We start from the raw sequence: 24,938 nt of genomic DNA on the forward strand, positions 1-24,938 counted from the left end.
TCCAGTTTGATGTTATTCAGATTTGACTGTATTTACTTTTATCTAACGCCCACTCAAAATTTAACTTTACAAGGGGCGCTGGCTCAGTCGGTTAACTGTCTGACTCTTGATCTTGGCTCAGGTCTTGATCTCACAGCCATGAGTTCAAGCCCTGTGTTGGGCTCCATGCTGGATGTGGAGCCTACTTTAAAAAAAAAATTGTACTTTATAAGATCTGGAGCTAGATTTTGGAAGGTAATAAATTGTCTTTCTTAGATAATTTCTCACGTGAGGATGAATGAGACAGTGTTTTTATTCTATGCCCTGGATAGGAACCATTTAGCTAACTAAGAGTTAAGTGTTGCTGATAAGTCCTAGTCTATGGCAGAGGAAGTCTTTTGGTAGCTGAAGTAGAAAATTTTAAGTAACCCATTTTAGACCTTTCTACGGCTCAAGCACACCTTAGCTTCAGCCTTAGTCATAGGTTCGGCTTCAGTCTGTACTGGCTTTTTAAAATCCAAATAGGAAGCATTTGTGTTTTACATAGAATTGTATGTATAACTTAAATTTTTTCCCTTCACTATTTTTACTTTTAAAGTTAGATTTTTTTCCCAGTCCCAAAGAATCTAGGGAGACAGTATGCTATAGTTAGTAGAAAGTGCGGTGGACTAAAATCAGATAAACCTAGGGAAACTGAAACAAAACTTTGTTTTGAACTGAAGAAATACCACCATTTCCAATAAACCTGGGTTCAGGCTCATTTACTGTACTTGCTCTGATGAGAACTAAATTCTCAGAAAGAAATCACTATCACAAGGAACTATTAAAAGGGGGGTAGAAGCACAGATAACTCACTTTTTAGCATCACTCTAGGGGGAGTGGAAGAAGCTGCAGTTGAAGCTGGCCCACAGCTCTGTTCTTGTAAGCAGCACCTCTGATCATCCATCCGATTGCTCTGAAATCGGCTTACCAGGTCAAAGAACCCTTCATCTCCAATAGTATCTGTACTGACTTTCTGAAATATTGAGAGAAAATATAAATATTCCAGCATTATCATCAGATCATCAATGGAACAATATCATACATATGCAAAAGGTAAAGGATGAAGATTAAAAATAAAAATTGACACTTTCATTATAAAGAATTCAAGATGGCAACCTTGGTAATAAAGTTATTTCAATCCAACTAACAAAAAGCATTTCTAATTATATTTTATTCTAGTTATGTATAGTTATTAATCCTTGTATTTCCAGGGCTAAAGAAATGTACCTCAGGGCACCTGGGTGGCTCAGTCTAAGCTAAGCATCTGCCTTCAGCTCAGGTCATGATCCCAGGGTCCTGGGATCGAGTCCCACATCGGGCTCCCTGCTCAGTGGAGAGTCTCCTTCTCCCTCTGCCCCTCCATCCTGCTCGTGCTCTCTCTCTCTCTCTCAAATAAATATCTTAAAAAAAAAAAAAAAGGTACCTCATTCTGGGGAACTGCTTCAGATACTGAATGAATTACGTAAATATTAGTGATCCCAGGCTCAAAGTTCAGTTCTAAGATTCTACAACAGAATTTAAAAGTAAACTAATCTAAGAACTGTAAACTAAGAAAGAATAATTTCCAAGGTCCTTTATTAAAGATTTGGAGATCTTGAAAAAATATATAAACTTCAAATAAATGAGTATTTGGGGCAGAGGGGAACTGGTCCTATTTTACTTGGAAAGCTTCAAAGCTTAAAATGACAGTTGCAGTGTTTAATAAAAAGTATTTTGTTTTTCATAATGATGTAAATATTATAGTAGAGGTACATTTATATAAAGTGTTATAGGCCTCAGGAGAAGGGCAGAACTAATTCTTAAGGGACACAGGGGAAACTGTGATATTTGAGTTGGCTCCTGAAGAATGAATTAGCATTTGCAGGGTAGATATGCTTCATACTGATTAATATGCAAGTCCAAAGGCCTGCAGTACTCAGGGGATAATGAACTATAGGGGGTAGGGGCGGTGAAGAGGAAGAAGCCACCAAAACAAGGGCCTCTGTATGACATACTAACAAGTTATCCCACATGAAAAGTAAGAGCATTGGTAATAATTTTAAACAGTTTTGTACAGAAACAGAACTGGCCCCTCTGAATGGTTGCAGAGGTTAATGCAGGGAAAGTGATCCGTTCAGGCGCCTATTCCAAACATCTGGGTAAGAGCTGCAGGAGTGCACTAAGAACTAAGACATAGTAGCAGAGGTTTATTTTCAGAAGGAGGGGGTGAGGCAGATCTGAGGGATGTAAGGATTGACTGGATGTGGTTAGTGAAGGAGAGGGAGTCTAGAATGACACCTGGGTTCCTAACTTGGGGGATGGAGAACATGGCATACATAAGGAAAACAGGAGGTGTTGAGAGAGTACAGTTTTTAACATGTTCAATTTGAGGACTGGGATTAAGTATGTACATAAACTGTAGTCAGATGCACTAATCACAAGACTTTCCTTGGGGCAAAAAAGGCTCAAATTCAAAATTCTGAACATCAAAACACAGGGAGGCTCTGGAAGTATGGACATTTTCAGTTGGGCTAAGTGGGCTTAGTTAAGACCTCAAACCTTGAACAAAGGTATGCCTTTGAGATCTGCTCTGGATCTATAAAAATATTCCTGAGCCATTTTTGTATATCCCATAATGCTTCCTTTTGTTAGTCATACATAGGTAAAAAACTAGTGATAAAAGTCAAGACAAAGGACACTACCAGGGTACAGTCATAGATGGAATGCTGATAAGAGAACCAAGAGAAGTCCATAAAAAAAAAAAAGACTAACACAATTTTTTCAAAATCTCTCATTGAAAAATGGACTTGAGGGGCGCCTGGGTGGCTCAGTCGTTAAGCGTCTGCCTTCGGCTCAGGTCATGATCCCGGGGTCCTGGGATCGAGCCCCGCATCGGGCTCCCTGCTCCGCGGGAAGCCTGCTTCTCCCTCTCCCACTCCCCCTGCTTGTGTTCCCTCTCTCGCTGTGTCTCTCTCTGTCAAATAAATAAATAAAATCTTTAAAAAAAAAAAAGAAAAATGGACTTGATAATTAGAAAAATCATCTTTGTAATTTATTTTGATTCTTTTATCAGAGTATAGCTTAGAGCTAGATTAGAGATACTCCTGATATTTATAAATATTTTAAGTTATATTTAATAACCTGATTCCTGTGGTCATTTTTCATCAAAACAGTTTTTGACTCTATTATTATTTCACTATAAATAAATAGAAGTTGATGCTAGTAAATACTATTTTATTTATTTATTTATTTAATTTTTTTAAAGATCTTATTTATTTGACAGAGAGAGACACAGCGAGAGAGGGAACACAAGCAGGGGGAGTGGGAGAGGGAGAAGAAGCTTCCCGCAGAGCAGGGAGCCCGATGTGGGGCTCGATCCCAGGACCCTGGGATCATGACCTGAGCCGAAGGCAGACGCTTAACGACTGAGCCACCCAGGCGCCCCTAGTAGATACTATTTTAAATTAGTATTTTAAAATCCTTGAACATCTAAATTTAATTTATTCTAACTTCTAAGAAGGACAGTTTTACTGGGAGACACTGCAGTAAAATAAAAGGTAGTTTATTTGCAAATAGGGACAAACAATTACTGTCCAAAGCAGTGAAGCAACATATTCATGAATGGAGAAATTACAGTTTCTAGCTTTGAAGAAGACAGAAATGATAGGGAAATACGGAAGACTTCTTTGAATAAAAATGGCATTTTGTATTAAATGTCTAAGTTTCCAAATACTCAGTTTCAATACAAGAATACTAAAATGTAGGTAACTCAAAGCACAGCACTCAAAATCTTATTTTATACGTACTCTCTGAGAATTTGGAATTCGGTGATCAATGGAATTACTGGCATCTTGGAGAACTTTAGTGGAGGAATTAGTTTTGCATTTTTTCCCCTTCAATCTGTTGACAAAGAGCAGCTTCGCAGAAGGTTTGGCAATAAGAGGCTTTTGTTTAGCAAGAATTTCACTGTTCCAGTTCTGTACCTACAAAATTATGAACATAAATGGAAAGCAGGACATGAAAAAAACAAAGCTATCTCTGGTTTTCTATAATATTGGCCTGCCATTGCCATTCATTAGTGTGTGGGGGGGCAGCTATATCTCTTGGTAAATTCCTTCTTGCCAGTGTATCTCACTATTTTCAACAGCTTGTACCAAATGTATACTGTGGACTTCTCATTACCAAAACATTAAAATGGTGGCTTTTAAGAACTTAAGAGTAAGCAAACAGAGTTTGCCAAAATCCCATAAAAATAAAATTTGAATGGTCAGGGAAAGAGCAAGTTTTATTCTGGATGTGAGTTAATCTGTTACAACTGGAAATTTTGGGTGTATGTAGACTTTTTAACTGTAGAAATTAACATCTAAAATTTACATAGCAGTAATTTTTTGGTGATATTTTTTGTTTTCACTAACTACTAAATTCTCAATAGGCAAAACATCTAATCACAATTTATATAGACCTAGACCTGGTTTAAATATACTTAACCTCTAAATAGCAGACTCAATATAACAAATATTTACTGAGTGGAAAGGAAAACCTACAGTATGTATAGTAGCTATGTGACATTTGCAGCTTTAACATTTCAGTCTTAAGTGTTTGCAAGTAAGTCCAAAGGTCTATGTTATGTAATAACTGATAATTTGATAAAACACATATTTTCATAGTTCATGAGGCACAAATTAGAGTAAGTCCTGCCTTGAGGCTACCATACCTGAGTGAGACAGGCAGCCAGTGAGTGAACCAAGCCAGCTATCTGCACCCAATGAAGCCTCACCCCCCCCCCCCCCCCCCCCCTCCCCTTTTTCTTACAGGGGATAAGGGGAAACTATTGCTAGGGTGGACTTCAGGGTCTACTGATTTGAGAAAAACTAGATGGCCCCAGATGTTAGAACATAAAACCCACCTAAATCCCAAGTGTTTCAAAATGTGAAAAATTTTAAATGTTTCCTATTTACTTATTTGGACTTCCCAACAAAAACACTGAAGAATACAGACTGGAACAATGTCCTCAAAATTATGAAGGAAAATGATTTCCAACCAATAATTCCATACTAAGCAGAACTACCAATCAAATGTGAGAGTAGCAAAAAGGCATTTTTCTGACATTCAGGGTCTCAAGAGCTCCCTGCAGTTGTACTCTTTCCCGAGAAGCACCTCTGACACAGACATCTCCCTTTTTTCTTTATATACACTTCTTTACTTGGTTGAGACTAATGAAATAATGAACTCTAATGCAACTTTATGATGAGGAAAAGAAAACAAACATTTTAAAGATAAAACCTGTCATTATGTGGCTCTTGGAAAATTACAGGGTTGAATCTGGTTAGCTTCTTAATCGAATCTACGGTTAGTACCACTACAGACCTAGGCACAGGTAGCAAATTAATTTTGCTACTTATTAGTACGTTCCTACAAGAATAAGAGGCCTAGATTGACTTTAAAGTTTTTTAAAAAAAATAATTTGCAGATTGGACAGCTTTGAGAACTGACAAGGTAAGAGGTAGCTATTTGGGGGAATTCATGAAGTCCTTCAGAGTTTTTGAACAACTCTAACTGTTTGGAATAAAAGAATATTGGATATAAGTTCAAATCAATTAGATGTTACTCTTATGAAAACTATTCCCACAAAAAAAAGTCAATATTAAAAAAATCATATGCTTGTTATAATAGGGCAGAAAAATGTTTAATGACATAGAAATAATATATTAACTATGCATTATAAAATATCTGTAAATATGATAGTATTCATATGAAAATGCAAGATGAATAAATACCAAAATAATAACTGTAGTTACCACTGGGAGGTGGGATTACTGATAATTTTAATTTTCTTGTTGAAATTCTCTAAAGTTATTATAATGAATCTATTGAAGCATTTAATAAAATATACCATAAAAGAACAACAGCCTACTTTAACAATGTAAAATTAAGTTAAATGAAGGTGTAAGAAAGCAGCCTAGATTCTTTTCTTCAAAAACCTTTTTCCAGGATGGCGAGGATGGATAAAATAGGTGATGGGGATTAAAGAGTACACTTAGCGTGATAAGCACTGAGTAATGTGTAGAAGTACTGAATCACTATATTGTACACCTGAAACTCATAACACTGTATGTCAACTATACTGGAATTAAAACAAAAAACTTAATAAAAATAATAAAGACAAAAATAACCTTTTTCTAATTATAAAGTCCCTTCTCTGTTACTTTAAAAAAAAAAAAAAAAAAAGCCTAGACAAGATCTTGAATAAAAAGTTAGTTGTTAAGAAAATGCTTTTAAGAAATGTAGCCAGAAAAACTAGCTTGATCATAAATATCAACCTTGCCAATCACATTGCCATTATTTAGTTGGAAAAAAAAAGCTTTCTGATCTTTTAATTAAAAAAAAAAATACAGGGCGCCTGGGTGGCTCAGTTGGTTAAGCGGCTGCCTTCGGCTCAGGTCATGATCCTGGAGTCCCAGGATCGAGTCCCACATCGGGCTCCCTGCTCAGCGGGGGGTCTGCTGCTCCCTCTGACCCTCTTCCCTCTCGTGCTCTCATTCTCTCTCTCAAATAAATAAATAAAATCTTTAAAAAAAAAACTTAAAAAAAAATACATGAAATACATGTACATGTTAAAATATTCAAACAGTTCAAACTTTATATAAAGTATCTCTCCTAACTCAGACACCCAGTACTTTTCCCAGAAGCAGTTGTTAGCAAGTTTCTTACATATTCTTCCAGAAAGGTTTTCTGCATCTACAAAGGATATATATGCATAATGCTTTTCTTATATAGATGGCAACATACTATACACATTCTTTTTGGACTGTACTTTTTTCTGATTCTTTTTAAAGGAAAATTTTAAAGTGATACCTATACAAGATAAGGTTTATTTAAACTATTCATTTAAGTTAAAAGTTATTTCATATTTGATTATAACAGTTCAAGAAATTTAAAACATAAAAGCCGCCAACCTTTTCTGGTGTTAACTTCATAAGTTCCATGTTTTCCATACTGTGTCGGCGTCCGAACTTGGGGCGTGCACCTTTGAAAAAAAAATTCAAATAAACTGGGGAGCCCTTAAGACTACAAATTCAGCATCACTAGGTTATTCAATTTTAAAGTCTGTTACACAAGCCCGTATGGAAGGAGGGAACATGTACAACACGTATTCTTTTAAGAATAAAATGCTTTGATGTAAGGAATTTACATTTTGGTTGGAAACTAACTTCGGTTACTAACATTACCTCTTAATTTAGAAAAGGCGTTTTATAATAACTGGTCTTATATTATCCACATAGACTCTTAAAAAAAAAAAATGAAAAGGACAAATCCTGTATGATCTCACTTATAGTAGAATCTTAAAAAAAAAAAAAAAAGAAAACCCAAACTAGGAAAAAGAGATCAAATTTGTGGTTTACCAGAAGCAGAGGGGATTAGGGGAGTGGAACGTGATCAAAAGGTACAAACTTCCAGTTATAAGGTAAATAAGTACTAGGGATATAATGTACAACATGATGACTATAGTTAACATTGCTCTATGATACTTAGGAAAGTTGCTAAGAGGGTTTATCCTAGGAGTGTTCAACGCAAGAAGAAAATTTTTTTTCATTTTTTCTTTCTTTTCTATCTGTATGAGAAGATGGATGTTAGCTGAACCTACTGTGGTGATCATTTCACTACGTATGTAAATCAAGTCATCATGCTTGTACACCTTAAACTTAAGTCATGTATATCAAACATTTCTCAATAAAACTGGAAAAAAATAAAAATAAAAATAAACCACTAAAATGATTATAGTAGGACAAAAAACTGTAGGGCAGTTTAAGTAAGTAAAAACCTAAAGAAAAGGCTTTAGGCCTTCAATTTTGAGCTAAGAATCAAAATAACATTCTTATACTATTTTTTTTTTTTTTTAAGTGGGCTCCATGCCCAACGTCGGACTTGAACTCATGACCCTGAGATTGAGAGTTGCATGCTCTACTGACCGAGCCAGCCAGGTGCCCCTATTGTTACTCTTTTCTAAGTTACTCATTTCCATTTTAAGATCACATTAGATGATAAAGTTAGATAAAAAGGTTCTCAAATTTCTTTTTAATAATCATTAAAATAGAGAATTTTCTGGGCACCTGGGTGGCTCAGTCGTTAGGCGTCTGCCTTGGGCTAGGTTCCTGATCCCGGAGTCCTGCGATTGAGCCCTGCATTGGGCTCCCTGCTCCGTGGGAGGCCTGCTTCTCCCTCCCCCACTCCCCCTGCTTGTGTTTCCTCTCTCGCTGTGTCTCTGTCAAATAAATAAATAAAATCTTAAAAAAATAAATAAAATAGAGAATTTTCATACCCAATCTTTTAAAGATTAAGCAATATTTTAAAGACATAAGGAATATATGATACCTAATACCCAGCTTAAGAAATAAACCATTATCAACACATTAACTCCTGTGTGACTCTCCCTATAACTTGCAGCCTCCTCGTAATTTTTATTTTCATTACATATGAATAGATCTCTAAGCAATATAGCTTATGATATAATAAATGCTCTCATACTATATATATATCTAACTTGATTCCTTTGAGCAACCTTACGTTTGTGAGATTCAGCCAAGTTGCTATGTGTAGTTTTTCATTGCCATTTTAGGACTAGGAAATTCTTTTATCTGTTTTACTGGGGACAGATTTATAGGTTGCTTCCATTTCTTTTTTTTAGTCATATAAGCAAGTACTACTACAGAGATTCTTGGAAAAATATCTTAGTGGCATCAGCAAGAGTTTCTTCCAGTTTGGGTATCAGCAGTATGTAACTGGGAGTGGAACTGCTGGTCATATGCTTAGTACATCCTCAACTTTCCCAGAATGTTGCCAGATTGTTCTTGAGAATAGACATAATTCTATCACTGTCAACACTGAGTAAGTTTCCATTACCCACATTTCAATACTGGTATTCTCAGACCTTTTAATTTTCAGCCTTCTAATAGGTTTCCAGTATTACCTCACTGTGGATTTCCCTGATTAAATGAGTTAAATATCTTTTCATATATTTATGGGCTATTTGTGTTTCTTCTGTTCATCATTTTATTTGGGTTATCTGTCTTATTTTTAATTTATAGGCATTCTTATACACTGAGGATACAAATCCTTTTTTAATCACATGTGTGGCAATGTCCTCTGTGTTTTATCTCTTCATGATTTCTTTTAATGAAGTTCTTAATTTAAATGTCAAGCTTTTTCTTAATGGTTTTGTTTTTGTCTTGAGAAGGCCTTCCTCTCTCATATCATTTATTTTCAGAGGTCTTACAGCATACCAATTGAGCATGTAGGACTCTAAAGCCAGACCAGGCACTCACTTGTGGAATGACCTTAGGCAATTACCACTCTGTGACTCAGCTTCATCTGTAAAGAACAACAATACCTACCTCATAGCATTGTGTGATGGTAAATGCATCATTACCTATAAAGGGGTCAGTACATTGCCTGGTAAACAGTAAGCATTCAGCAAGTGTTAGCCATAATTATTATTGTTTTAAATCCATCTTTCATATTTAAATCCGTAGTCCATCAAGGTATTTATGTGAATATTAGTTCCCATATATGCAAGGAATAGAAGGATAGTCTCTATATTCCATTCCACTGGTCTGTTTGTCTCTATGCCAATAACACACTGTCGTAATTACTGTAGTTTTATCATCTTTATGTCTGTAGAGAAAGCACTTAGTTCTTGTTTTTCATCGGGAATGTTTTGGCTTTGAGTTCTCGGACCATTTTTCTTTCATATACATTCATGAACAATCTCATCAAATTACATAAAGAACTGTCATTATTTGTTTGGCAGTGCACTCAATTTGTATCAGTTTGGAGAGAATGGACATCCTTTATAATACTTAGTTTTCTGATGTAAGCAATTACTGAGAGAAGTGTGCTAAAATTTCCCATTATGATTCCGGATTTTCCTATTTCTTTTAGTTTGGTCAGTTTGGCTTCATGTACACACTGAAGCTTTGTTATTATTATTAGGCTTACTAGGCAACACAGAAGTTTAAGGCTTTTATCTTCCAGGTGAACTGAATTGTTAACCATCGTGAAGTGGACCTCCTTTATTTCTAACAAGATCTTATGCCTTCAAGTACAAATATTAACATAGCTATACCAGCTTTCTTTTGATTTGTTTTACCATGGTGTATCTTTTTCTATCCTTTTACTTTCAGGCTTACTATATCCTTACATTTTAGGTATTCCTCTTGCAATTTAGTTGGATTTTATTATTTTTCCAGTCTGATACGCCTGTCCTTTAAATGAAACATTTATATTTAATAGAGTTACTGATATATTTGGATATCTAGGCTATTTTCTCCTTTACTATGTTCACTGGTGGATTACAAATTAGTTGATTTTCTAATGTTCAATCCATTTGATTTACTGTTTACTTAAATTCATTGCTGGATCTGGTTTGTGAATATTTTATTTAGAATTTCTGCCTCTAAATTTATGAGTAAAGACTGACTTGTAATTTCTTTCTTATATTATTGTCTAATATGTATATCCAGATTACACTGTTCTCAGAAAGATACAGTGTTCCTACTTTTCCAGTTATCTACAAAATTTTGTGGAAGGTTGGAATCAACTTTCTTGAATGTTTGGTAGGTCTCATTTGTAAAATCATCTTGGCCGAGTATTTTCTCAGTGGGAAGATTTTAAATTACTGATCAAATTTCTTTATGGTTTTAGGCATTAGGGATGCTATTCACATTGCATCCTACCATTAGATTTTTTTCTAGATTCAATTTTAGTAATTTGTATTTCTAAAAATTATTCCATTTCTCCTAGGTTTTCAAATATTTTGTCATAAATTATTCAGGATAATCTGTTATCTTTTTATTCTCTACTGCACCTATATTATGTCCCCTTCTTTCACTTAAAAAAATTTTTGCTGTAGATTTGTTAGTCTTTTTTTAAAGAACCAAATTTGTATCAAAATTCTATTGAATCTTTGTTTTAATTTCATCAACTTCTGTTACTATTTTTTGCCTTCTACTTTATTTTTTGTTTTTACTTTTATTTTTTTAAAGATTTTATTTATTTGACAGAGAGAGACACAACAAGAGAGGGAAGGGGAGACGGAGAAGCAGACCTCCCACCGAGCAGGGAGCCCGATGTGGGGCTTGATCCCAGGACCCTGGGATCATGACCTGAGCCAAAGGCAGACGCTTAATGACTGAGCCACCCAGGCACCCCTTGTTTTTACTTTTTAAAAGCTGGATATTCAACTCACTTTTCAGCCTTTTTCCTTCTCAATTATAATGTAAATTTTGTTCTAAGACCCAGTGTAAGTCCTATCCCACAATGTGGAATTAAGTCCTAAACTATTTTCTACTTTTATTTACCATTTCTTCTCAGCCCATAACTTACTCAGAAATGTGTTTGAAAGTTTTCAAATGAGTATGTTTTATATATTATCTTCTTGTTAATTTCCAGTTTAACTGCATTATGCTCAGAGCATGAAATTTATGTGATACAGATTCTTTCAAATTCGTTGAGATTAGCTTTATTGGCTTATAGCATGTGGTCAAATTTTTCAAGTGCTTAATGAATGCTTTAAAAGAATTTGAACTGTTTAGTTGCTAGGTGCAGTATTCTATATGTCTATTAAATCAATGTTTTTGACTTTTTTTTATTTTAAGATTTTATTTAGTTTTTTTGACAGAGAGAGAGAGAGAGAGAGCACAAGCAGGGGGAACAGCCGGCAGAGGGAGAGCAACAAGCAGGCTTCCTGCTGAGCAGGGAGCCGGGACACAGGACTCGATCCCAGGACCCTGGGATCATGACCTGAGCGGAAGGCAGACACTTAACCTACTGAACCACCCAGGCGCCCCCAATGTTTTTCACTTTTTAACAGTGACACATATTAAGAGATACATTTGCATTACAACCCTGACTACACTTACACAAATATGTAACAAATCTTCACACAACAGTACTTACTCTTATCTATCATGTATGATAACCCATTTGTGCGTGTGTGGGCGTGCACGTGCGCATGTAATGATAGTTGCAACCTCTGAAACTGATTTTACAACTCATTAATAGGTCAAACACACAATGCAAAAGATGCTATATTAGGTCCAGCCCATTAATTGTGCTTGTTAAAGCCTCTATTACTGATATCTGACTCCTGATTGATATTTAGCTATCAGTTAATGAGAGGCATGTTAAAATCACATTAAGACATAAATCTCAGATAAGACATAGACTCTGAAGCCAGACTGCCTAGGTTTAACTCCCATCTTTACTACCTACATAGATAACCCTTGGGAAATCTACTTAACCTCTCCTGTCTCCATGTCCCCATCTGTAAATTAGGGATAACAGAAATTTACCTCCTAGAGATGTTAGGATTAAATGAGTTAAAACAGGAAAAGCACTTAAATCAGTGCCTGGAATAGTAAGCACTAATAATGTAAGCTATTATTTTCTTCAAATCTGCCTGATTGTTTTTGTTATTCCTTTAATTTTGTTACTTCTATAAATATTCAACCATAGTTATTTTGTATTTTGTATCTGATAATTCCAACATCTGAAAAGATCTTGGTGATCTAATTTTGCTTTTTGTTTATTGTCTTACTCATGTTGGCTTGTTTCTTTATGTGTTTGGTAATTTTGTTGTTGTGAACCTTTATAGACCTGGATCAAAGATGCTTTCCTCCAGAAAATACCTGGTCTTCTGCTAAGTCTCTAGGAGCATTTCTAACCCAAAAGTACTTCAGTGGATTGGGGTTTCTTTCACTGTGCAGGTAGAATAAATCAAATTCCAAACCAGTATGTAGGCAGGCTTATGAATTCAGATTCTTAAGGAATACTCCTTTTCTCAACCCTGAGCCAACACGAGAAATAGATGTTTCCTTGCAGTTCCTTTAGCCAGCAGACTTTTCCTCGCACTGGAAATACAGCAAAGAACAAAAGAGGCCAAAAAATACCTGTCTTCATGCAGCTACAATGAGCAAACGGGGAGTGGTAGGAAGTGATGTTGAAGAAGTAGGTCAAGATTACGTAAGGCCTTTTAACCATGGTGACAACTGAGGATTTGGTTTCTAGGTGTGATGGGAAGTCACTGGAGGGTTTTGAACTGATGAATGGGACATGATATGATTTACATTTTAAAAGAGCACTCTGGCTGCTGTGTGAAAAAGTCAGTGTGAGGGATCAAGAATGGAAGCAAGAGAAATAGTTGATAAGCTAGTACCCTACTGGGAAATGTTGGTAGCTTGTACTAAGATTGTTGCAGTGTACACTGTAAGAGAGATTAGGCATATATTGTGAAGGTAGGGTTTCTGATAGGTTGGATGTAGGAAGTGGGTGGAAGAAAGGGAACAAGGATGACCCATAGGTATTTGGCCTGAATACTTGGATGAATGGTGGTACCATTTCCTGAGACGGGGCAGACTGGAGGAAGAACATGTGTGGGAAGAAAAAACAAGAGCTCTGTTTTGGACATGTTAAGTTTTAGATGCCAATTAGACATTCAAATGGAAATGTTATATATGTGAATCTTAAACATAAGAAAAATTATGACTGGAAATATCAATTTGAAAATCATCAGTATACAGAAGATATAAAAGCCAGTCAACTGAATGAAATCATCTAGAGTTGTGCTGTTTGATATAGTAAGCCACTAGTCACATATGGCTTTTAAATTTTTAATTAATTACAATTAATATTAAGAATTCATTTCCTCTTTTGCACTAGCCACATTGTAAGTGCTCAAGAGCCACATATGGCCAGAGGCTATTGTACCAGACAGACTAGGTATACAATACTTCCATCTTCGCAGAAAGTTCTATTAGAAGCACTGATCTAGGGGCACCTGGGTAGCTCAGTTAAGTGTCTGCCTTCAGCTCAGGTCACGATCACAGGGTTCCTGGATCGGGACCCGTGTCAGGCTCCCTGCTCAGCAAGGAGTCTGCTTCTCTGCCTCTCCCCCTGGCTCATGCTTGCTCCGTCATTCATTCATAAATAAATAAATAGATAAAAAAATAAATAATCAATCAATCTAGGAACGCCTGGGTGGCTCAGTCGGTTAGGCGTTCTGCCTTTGGCTCAGGTCACGATCCCAAAGTCTTGGGATCGAGTCCCACATCGGGCTCCTTGCTCAGTGGGGAGCCTGCTTCTCCCTCTGCCTGCCACTCCCCCTGCTTGTGCTCTCTCTTCTGACAAATAAGTAAAATCTTAAAAGAAAAAGAAGCACTGATCTAGAGTATAGGATAAGAGGAAAAAGGATAAAATCAGAAAGGAAGGAAGGATAGGATAGAAAGAAAATAGGGAGGGAGAGAAGGAAGGGGGAAGGAAGAAGAGGTCCAAGAATTGATCTCTGGGCCCTACAAATTTCAAGGATGGAAAGATGATAAGGAGAGAGTAATGAAGACTGAGAGTGGCCAGTGAGGTGAGAGCAAACCAGAAAAGGAGGGTAATCCTGGAAGCCAAATGAGCAAAGTATTTTGAGAAGGGAATGATCAGCGGTAGGAAACATTGCTGAGAAATCAAGTAACCTGACATCTGAAAACTGATCAATGATTTGGTAAAATGGAGATTTCTGGTAACCTTGAGAAGGTTTCAGTGTCATGATGAAGCCAAAGCCCAAGCAGAGTGACTTGAGCAGAGAATGGGAGGTGAAGAAGTAAAGAAATGAACATTAATACTATTTTCAAGTTTTTTTATAAGTGGGAACAAAAAAATGGGTCTACATTTAGAGGGGTCCATGAGGACAACAGTTTGTTAAAATATGAGAGCTATTACAACATACCCTACCATACCCTCAGTTGCAAAGCACACAGTCCCATACATTACCCATACTTCAGAATCTTTCACTAAATGTTCTTTCCAAGTCTTAATCAGATGACTAGCCGCTAATTTCTCTTCCTTCTTCCTTTTTTTATATGAGTTTAGAGAAGGAAATGAGAGATGAAAGCTCGATTTTTCACTGACTTCTAAGTTCAAAACATTAATCTGTATTGGTAACTTTTATCAGACTTAGAATTTTTAATTCTCTATAAAATCTGTAAAATGGATCTCACACAGTCATGTATAGAGTATTAAAAAATGTGACTCTAATATTGTCCCTTTTTATTTCTTTAATCAGAAGTTGAATTTTGGGGGCACCTGGTTGGCTCAGCCGGTAGAGCGTGCAACTTTTTTTTGTTGTTGTTGTATTTTTTATTGTTATGTTAATCACCATACATTACATCATTAGTTTTTGATGTAGTGTTCCATGATTCATTGTTTGCATATAACACCCAGTGCTCCATGCAGAACATGCCCTCTTTAATACCCATCACCAGGCTAACCCATCCTCCCACCCCCCTCCCCTCTAGAACCCTCAGTTTGTTTTCCAGAGTCCACAGTCTCTCATGGTTAGAGTGTGTGACTCTTGATTTCAGGGTCATGAGTTCAAGCCTCACATGGGGCATAAGGCTTACTTTTAAAAAAAAAAGTACAATTTTTTTCATGTAGAAACAGAGACATTCAAGCATGTCTTTCCCTGTAGCAATGTCAAAGCAAATCTTTCTGTAGGTGCTGACCTCAAGAAAATTTCCCAGGTTTTCTGAATTTTAAAAAAATAGTAAAAATACTAAGAGATCACCTCAAATTAAATGGGAGGAGCGCCTGGGTGGCTCAGTCAGTTAAGTGTCCGACTCTCGATTTCAGCTCAGGTCATGATCTCAGGGTCATGAAGTGGAGCCCTGCGTCAGGCTCCACATTGAGTGTAGTCTGCTTGTCCCTCTCCCTCCCCCTGCTTGCTACTACCTACTCTCTCAAATAAATAAAATCTTAAAAAAAAAAAGAAAAAAATGGGAAGAAAAGAGCTAAACAAAAATCAAATATGTAAAAACATTTGAATTAAAAAGAACCAAACAATATATGTTTTAATTTTTACATCTTCACATTTACAAATTTTTGAGTGAGCCCATAGATAGAGAATTTAAATGTATTTTTACAAAAGAAAATAAGCATACCTTTACCTTTCCTAAGTTCATGATAACAGCTGAAAATACTATATTCTGTATTGATAAATCAATAGGACTGGTGTAAAGCAAAAAGGTATTATAAAAGTTGAGCTTCCTATGTTATATATTCTCTCTGGATATGGTAAACATGTGATAGGTAATGTAATTGAGAATAAAGAAATTGGGTTTGAATACCTATTACTTACCATGCAAACTGTTATCAATTTCAATATTTTCAGACATTATTGAATTATTTGTGCTGTAGCTCAGACCAAGAACCATTTGAAGATCTGAGAGATTTAGTCGTGCTGTTAGTTCACCACTTCTATCCCCAACCTACAACCACAAGCATTTATGTTTTAGAGTAGTATTTAAAAATAAAGAATGGTGAAGATTAGCTGAAAATGCTGTGAACCTAAAACTGGAAGAAAATATAGAGGAATGAAAATAGTTATACTAGAATTAAGACACTTAACGAAATGGGTTTTTTCAGAAAAGGGAAAGAAAAGGGAAATTTCTAAAGTATGGCAATAGGAAAGCTAATTACATTGTATCAATTCATTCTCTAAATATTAGTTGCTTTTAATTTCTACAATCATATTTAATAATAATGTAGGTTATTCTGTGACACATTAACTTGGCATCACATGATTAAAATTTCCTTATTTTGTTTCCATTCCATAGTAATAGTTAACATATATTTAGCCAGCACTAAGCATTACACAAGGCACTTTTATATACACTATCTCTAATTCTTATAATGATTTGCAAGGTAGATATTACTCTTCTCATTTTACAAATGAGAGAAATGAGACTCAGAAAAGGTTTCCAAGCTCAAATAGCCAGAAAGTGGCAAAACTGTAACAGGAACCAATCTTTGATTATAAAAATCATGTTTACAAAACAAAATATGTTTTTGTTTCTATACCATGCTACTTTTCCATGTAGAGACAGGAGGCATATTTCAGTAATCTTTCCATTCTGCCATGCCTGGCCTTACCCTCCTGTCTTCCTACATCAAGGCCAATGCAAACAGACCTCTGATCTGTATCTTAAAATACTTTGTGCAGTTCTTAGGCCAAGGGAATAACATAGTTAAATTTATTACTAGGTCACATTGGAGCTATCTAGAGAAATAATAGGGCTTCCCCCCGCCCTGCTAATTTGTGAATCATAATAGCACAGATAGCAGTGTTTTAGTTTCATACCTCTCTTGAAATTTCCAAGTGCTTTTCAGCAAAATGCATCGCTTGATCATGATTCCCTAGAGCAGTGTATGCATTTCCTAAGCTCCAACATGCTCTTCCTTCACCAATTCTACAAAACAATTCAAAGCTAACATGCAGTTATCTGAAAGAGAGCTGTGTGTGGAATAAAAGCTATCTAGTAGTAATTAAAGGCATAGATAATGCTTTGGATTTATTTGGTCTTTCATATAAAGAACATACTTTCTTAACATTAGAGACTTATTAGACTATCCAGATAATACTGAAGTCAGTGTCAGGCATTAAGATGGGAAGCATTCTTTTAAAACATACAATTTATCATGAAATAATAAAATCTCAGGGATAGGTCTTCTAGTTAAACTACTCCATTTTCTTTCCATGATAGCCCAGGTAATCATTCAGTCCATGTTTGAATACCACTGGGGAGAGAGCTCACTGGAAGTAGCATACTTCATTTTGAACAACTACAGAGAAGTTCTTTATAATGAAGTAAAAATCTGTCTTCCTAAAGCAAACATCATGGACTAAATGCATGCACAGATATACTGCTTTTTCATACATTTTTTTTTTTTTTAAATAGCCATCAACATTTAAAAATCAGAAGATTTCAAATAAAACTCAGGACTTCCAGCTTCTCTTTAAAAAAGAGGAGTATATGGACATAACATCCTCGGGCCTGCCTAGCAACAATGAGCTGGAGCTGAGGAGCAGCTGTGCCCTTTACACTGGAACTTATATGTAAGTTGACCATAATTCTCATACTGATCCAGTCAGGAGGACCTTTGTAGGCAATTGAGTTTGTGACCTATTTATGTCTTGGTTCAAGGCTATATGGGCCAGTCTAATCTTCTCAGACATGCTAGCCCTTCAAACAATAATATAGAGAAGAGGTGACTAAAACAGAAGAAATTCCTTGAAAAAGAATTAAAAAGAAAACAAAGGAAACAAAAACAAAGGAAAAATTCTAGGGATTCAATAATGCATCTATATTTTATTATAATTATAGTAAAAAGGTGTATAACTTACCTATCATTTAGCTCTTGAGCAATTGCTAAGTGCTTCAGATGATAATCAATGGCCTTTTCGTAGTCTTGAAGCAAAGTATATGTGTTTCCAAGACTATAACAAGACTGTGCTTCAACAGCTCTGTCTTTAAGCTGTCGAGCCAATAGTAGTGTCTTTCTAAAAAAAGAAATTAATTCTTACACAATGATCATTTTTATTTTTGGCTATAATAATTGTAAAATCAAACTCTCATTTTTCCTTCTGCCTTTAAAGTCAATCTATTTTAGAGTTTAATATCCCACACTTTCTCCACTACGTTTAGACAAAATGAAAAGATGTCTTGGAATCACAAAAACCAAATCCAAACTCTAAGAATAAATTTGAGAGTCCTATTAATTCTTCAGAGAAAAAGAATATTGACATATGAGATCAAGTACCTCTAAAGATTATATAATATAGTATTTTTAACATTTAAAAAAAAAACTGTCCCAGTCGTAGTAGCAATAACTTAAAAGTAAGAGAAGTTTGTCCACATAACGTCTCTTTGCAATCAGACTGTTGTCTTTGCATTTTGTCAAAACTTAAAATACTTAGTTAAAATTCTAATGTATAGGTTATTAGTCACTGATTCATGAAAAATATTAAATACCATATTTAAACATTAACCAAATTCTACCTAATATTCACTGAATCGTCAATGAGAAGCTAGTGTAGCAGCTAAGAGTGTGGACCCTAGAGCCAGACTGGGTTCAAATCCCAACTTTGCCAATTATTAGCTCTGTAATGGGGCAATTCACTCAACCTCTCTCTGTTTCTTCATATGTAAAATGGGGAAAATACCTCACAGGGTTTTGTGAGGATTAAATGAATTAGTATACATGAAGTGCTTAGAATAGCATCTTGTTCACAGTATATGATAATAAATGTTAATACTGTTTTGTTATTATCGTCAGCACTTAATCCTACAGATGCTTTAGATCCAATAACTTAAATGGCGCCTATTATTTCTGCCAAATAGTATAAATATTTCACATGATATATAATTATATGAAAAATAAGTATATGATAATCTGATAGCTTTAAGCAAACCTGAAATTATATATTTAATAATGATACCTTCAAAGCTGTTACCTTGGGAGGCTACACACTTATTACACACGTATTGTAATATTGCCTCCTCTCATACATTTTTGGAAGACTTTTGGATTTGCTTTCAGATCCTGGGGTATCTTTCTGGCACATCATTATTCTTTGAGGGTATAGTTAATTTGTAAATGTTCAGAAGTCCTTCTGGAACCAAATTCAATTGCTAAAGTAGGTTTACCAAACTACTGCTTTCTATCCTGAAGGATATAAATTTAAAATGTTAAGACAGGGGCTCCTGGGTGGCTCAGTCGGTTAAGTGTCTGCCTTTATTTAGCTCAGGTCGTGATCCTGGGGTCCTGGGATCAAGTCCCGCATCAGGCTCCAGTCCCACATCGGACTCCCTGCTCTGTGGGGAGCCTGCTTCTCCCTCTGCTTCTCTCTCTCTCTCATGAATAAATAAAATTAAAAAAGTCTTTAAACTGTTAAGACAGTCTTCTTGTGTGGTTCTGAAAACAATTCTAAAGGAGAGTTCTCTCTGAGTTCTAGCCTACTTATGGAGAGGGCAGTGGGAGGAAGTTTCATTACTTTATACTCATGCTTTTTAGTCAAATAGCCACCATCCACTTTCTTACAGAACTTTTCAGTATTTAATACAAGTAGATCATTCATTAAGATATTTGTATGTCTTTTGCTTTAAAATATAAGAAATTTTCTATTTAAAATCAAAATATATACTCCTTATATAGTAATATATTTTATTTGGAAGGATATTTCATATTTAACCAACCAACAAATATTAACCATTGGTCAATGTTTAGAGTAGGATGGGATGACATTCTAGTTTTTTAAATGGACCCAAAGCAATTTTATCATTTTTTTAGATAACAAACTGTCCAAAACTCTCTCACATTGGATTCTTTAACAATAAAATACAAATCACTGTATCTGTGGTTCAAACTGGCTTCTGCCTAAGGTCTGCATGGGCCTTCAATCCCCACTAATTAGAGAAAATTCCAAACTAGAAAGCATAGACCGGACAATTTCAAACAGTCTACACTTTGCTATTACCTATGTTTCAAGTCTATTGATAGATCAGAAAGACCCTGCCCAGAAGAAGCTGGGTTTGCTAACTCCTGAGGTAAGTGAATGGGGCCTCAGTTTACGGTGAGGATCAAAGATGGGCAGAGGTGAGTACTCGCTCAACACTGCTCAACAAAGGGGTGTGATGGTAGGGGAAAAAATTCAGTGATCACTGGCAAAAACTAGGGCGTATTTTTGTTATCAGGCTTTCTTGTGGCTTTTCTTCAAACACATAATTGGGTAATAAATAAATAAACACACACACACACACACACACACACACACACCCCACACCACACCACACATGCTAAACAGGTTTAAAAGACTTTAAAAGTTTATGGGGCGCCTGGGTGGCTCAGTCATTAAGCATCTGCCTTCAGCTCGGGTCATGATCCCGGTGTCCTGGGATCGAGCCCCGCATCGGGCTCCCTGCTCAGCAGGAAGCCTGCTTCTCCCTCTCCCACTCCCCCTGCTTATGTTCCCTCTCTTGCTGTGTCTCTGTCAAATAAATAAATCTTAAAAAAAAAAAAAGACTTTAAAAGTTTAGAATTTCACTTAAAAACAATTAGTTTTAAAGATAAAATTAACATAACAATAAAAAAATTAAAAAAAAATAAAGATAAAAACTTACAAAAATATAAAGGAGTCATACCACTACCATTTAACCTAAGGTACAATAATACCAGGTCCTATGCAAAGTAAGTGCTGAATTTATTCTTTTATTCAATCCTCACAACAATACCAAAAGCAAGGAATTGGCATTATCCGTTACAGATGAAGAAACTGAGGCTTAGAAGCACAAGGTCCTACTGCTAGTACGTGCAAAAAGCAGGTTTTAAACCCAAAGCCTATCATTTAATAGGATTGCATAACTACTCATTTTACATTTATCTACAGAAATATTAGACTAACTTGTAGTATTCAGAGGCAGTTTCAAATTCACCAAGAAATATATATGCATTTCCAAGGTTGCTATATGCTCTTCTTTCAGCTGCTTTATCTCCAAATTCTTTTGCAATAAGGAGACGCTGAAACAGAAAATTCTAATTAGATATAGCTATAATAAAACTAAAGAATAATCTAATCACTGTTCAAAACACTGATGGAGAAAATCATCTGGCTCTGAAGCCTTGCACTATACCTGCTCATGAGCTATAACCGCATCCCTGAAGTTGCCAAGTAGGTAATGTGTATTTCCAAGATTTCCAAAGGCACGTCCTTGGGCTGCTCGATCACCCAAAGCAGTCACTAGTGATAGGTTTTCCCTAAATGGTAAGAAAAGTTGTGAAAAAATAAGTCTGAGAAAAAAATGTATTGATTTGACTTACAAATCAAATTCTTTTTATCAAAAAAAATTTAAATAAGCTTAGAGCCATAATGTGCCACATTTTAAAGCTATGTCTATGAAAGGGATGCCTGGGGGGCTCAGTTGGTCGAGTGTCCCACTCTTGATTTCGGCTCATTTCATGATCTCAGGGTCGTAAGATCAAGCCCAATATCTGGCTCTGTGCTCAGCAGGAAGTCTGCCTGAGATTCTCTCCCTCTCTGTCTGCCCCTCCCCCCGCTCACGTGCACATTCTCTCTCTAAATAAACAAATAAATAAAATCTTTAAAAAAAAAAAGGTGTATCTATGATGGAGGGTGAGAACTGGGAACACTACTGAGAACTGGGAATATTAAATAACTGGGAACACTTTACTGAATCATTCAGGCAGGTTTCTGTCCAAAGTCAAAAACGGGGTCAATCTTAGAACCCTTACAGCTAAGAAGTTCTATGACATTCTACTAGTTAAGAGACTAAATTTACTCCACATAACTTAGGCTAATGATTGATATTTCTTGTTTTTGCCACTAAGTGGCACTGGCTAACAGTTTAAAGGAAAGCTTTCCTGGGAGGGGATTACTACTAACACTAAAACAGTTAGCAGCAATTTGATGGTTTATTTTTACTTGCTAGTCCGTAATTCTAAAACCTTTGCCAAACTTAAAAATGTATTACTGGATAAAGAATGCAGAGTAGATCCAAGGCTTAGGTGGGCCACATGACTGCATCAGTGCTACTTACTCATAATAATCCACAGCTGCCTGAAGGGCATTTCTCACTTCTTCTGGAAATTCTCCCATGTCCTGAAGACCAGGGCAGCCAAAACTTTTCCCTTTGGCGTGATACACATTTCCAAGATTGTAAAGTGCTCTTGCTTCTCCCACCTAGATGAAGATATCAGCAGAATTTACATTTTGAAATCAGAAGCCAGGTATTCTAATGCCAATCACGTATTCATTTATAATATCCTTGATGGTCAAGAAAAAGAAATGTTTACATTGGCCATCCACACAGAACCAAACAAATGATTACTTATGAAAGAAGAATGTGTTATTTTCTTTTTCTTTGCTATTTTAAATTTTTAAATTTTTTCTATGAATTTTTTTGGTATTAACTTTTAGTAAACTACAGAATAATTAAATAGGATTAAAACACAAAGCAATTTCAATGAAAACATTTGGCCTGCCATCTAAGGTTCCTTATTACCTTGTCATTAAGCTCTCTAGAAATATCTAGGTGTCGCTGACAACAAACTACAGCTTCATCAAAATTCCCAAGAACTTTTAAGGTGTTTCCCAGATTACCACTAGCTTTGGCTTCCCCCAGCTGGTCTCCAATAGTCCTGGAAGAAAAAAAAAGAAAAAAAAAAAAGGAAGTCGTGTTAAAAATAAAGCAGCCAGAGTATAGTTTTCCCCAGAAGACAACTGACATGCTTTAGGTATAAAGGACCCATTAGCCTTGAAACCTACTTTAAATAAAAATTTAAAACTGACATTTCTGTATTTAAATTTAATTAATTTTCATTCATTTAATTAAACTCTAGGGTCGTTTCACTACTATTAATTCATTTAATTAAACTGTGATCAGCCTAAAGACTAGTTTTAGAATGCAATGCTACTGAATTAGAACTCACTAAAATGTATTAAGTTCATTTTTTTAATTGAATGAAAATATTTTTTTAAGGGACATTTAGGGAGGAAGGGTATTAAAAAGCTTAAATTACCTTGCAAGAGTTAAATCATGATGATGATATTCTAATGCTTTGGCATAATCATGCAAATAGAAATAAGCATTGCCCAGCTGGCTGTAAATAGCACTAAGTGTTTTTAGGTCTTCAGTTCCAACTTGAACTGCAGCTTCAAAGAAGGACACACCAGCACGGCAGTCTCCTGATTTACACAGACGTTCCCCTTCCAAGGCCAGTTCTAGGCAAGAAGCTTCCATTCTATAAAATTATATAGGACAGACATTTACAACAGTACATTACAACCGCACCACAGTATTTTTAACTTCAGGTAATACAATTTTAATATTGACTGTGGCTACTCTTGCTCAGAAAAGCTGCCTCTATAATTGAAGTAGATATACATTATTGACAAAACAGTCAATTATTATTTATAGCATGCGCTAATTTGCCTAATTGAATATTTCTGAGCCTCAGAGGTCTTTTATAAAGGATAGCTAAATATCTCTATACGGAGCCCATTTTAAATGGCCCATCCAGAGCAACCCACTTTACCAATGAGAGAAACTAAAGTAGTGTTTCCTAAAGTATTCTGAGTTGCGGCAGTCTTACAGACTTCCTGAGAGTTTGGGGAGAAAACAGGTACCTGGGGAAGGTGAAGGCCTATAATTAACACCCTTCTCTATCCACATATCGAAGTGATCTACTCACCTGTCCATCAACCCTTCCTACTACCATCTATACCTCTTTCTCTGTCTCATACACTCATACAGACACACACTCCTTCCTGTTCTCACCACATGATCATCTATACCTCAGAAAAAAAGAGAAGCAAAATATTTTGATCTATAAGGCACACATCCAGAAGAGAACTAAGTGTCAAGAAACTTTATGTTAGAAAGCAATAATTTAAAAGATTTGCAGAAATTCTAATTCTCAAAGTCTGTCACTGGATTTTTAAAAGCCAGAAGAATTAAGTTACTGTAAATCTATGTAGAAGAAAAAGCACTGATACTTCAGGTTCTAATCCTAGACTTTAGTAGGTGCCTTTCACCAAAGTTGCCACTGTGTTTCTTCAACATTTTTATGATTTCTATGTCTATGTATTACCTAATCATTCACTTAAATGTGTTTCTATAATTTGGCAAATTTTGAAATTGGCACATGTCCTTAAAAAAAACCTCTAGCTTCATCCAAAGCAGTATCCATGGAACTGTGAGTTTGATGTGATACTTATGTTTATTTTCTAATGCACATTAAGACAAATATGTAAGTAAAATAAAAAAGCAAAATTACCTTATGTAATACAACTGGTACACATATCACCCTTGAGCTCATCAAGCATTTTAATTTTGTGAGCAACACGAAATTATTCCTTACTAGAATTAGCTTTGAACAACTCTAACAGAGCAGTGATTCTTAATCCTGCCTGTGCAACAGGAGAGTTCATGTGGAGTGTTTAAAACTCTCAATGCAGGGTACCTGGGTGGTACGGTTGGCTGAGCGTACAACTTTTGGTTTCGCCTCAGGTGGTGATCTTAATGTTGTGATCTCAGAGTCAT

General features: G+C 35.8%; 1 protein-coding gene across 4 annotated transcripts in view; it reads right to left on the minus strand.

Moving 5' to 3' along the window:
* Window positions 1-24,938, minus strand: part of GPSM2 (G protein signaling modulator 2) — a 58,229-nt gene that overhangs the window by 15,529 nt on the left and 17,762 nt on the right. For all 4 annotated transcript variants that reach the window (XM_032422133.1, XM_032422125.1, XM_032422107.1 and 1 more), the window contains 11 exons: window positions 23,416-23,637; window positions 22,899-23,034; window positions 22,434-22,576; window positions 21,510-21,633; window positions 21,281-21,396; window positions 18,224-18,379; window positions 17,180-17,288; window positions 16,178-16,307; window positions 6,957-7,027; window positions 3,807-3,983; window positions 835-994 (listed from right to left, as the gene is read on the minus strand). In XM_032422133.1, coding sequence (XP_032278024.1) covers window positions 835-994; window positions 3,807-3,983; window positions 6,957-7,027; window positions 16,178-16,307; window positions 17,180-17,288; window positions 18,224-18,379; window positions 21,281-21,396; window positions 21,510-21,633; window positions 22,434-22,576; window positions 22,899-23,034; window positions 23,416-23,636 — 1,543 coding nt within the window. In that variant the 5' untranslated portion in view covers window position 23,637. The remainder of the gene's footprint in view (window positions 1-834; window positions 995-3,806; window positions 3,984-6,956; window positions 7,028-16,177; window positions 16,308-17,179; window positions 17,289-18,223; window positions 18,380-21,280; window positions 21,397-21,509; window positions 21,634-22,433; window positions 22,577-22,898; window positions 23,035-23,415; window positions 23,638-24,938) is intronic.

This window comes from Phoca vitulina, unplaced genomic scaffold (assembly GCF_004348235.1).
Source record: "Phoca vitulina isolate PV1807 unplaced genomic scaffold, GSC_HSeal_1.0 scaffold2, whole genome shotgun sequence".
Classification (NCBI taxonomy): Eukaryota; Metazoa; Chordata; class Mammalia; order Carnivora; family Phocidae; genus Phoca; species Phoca vitulina.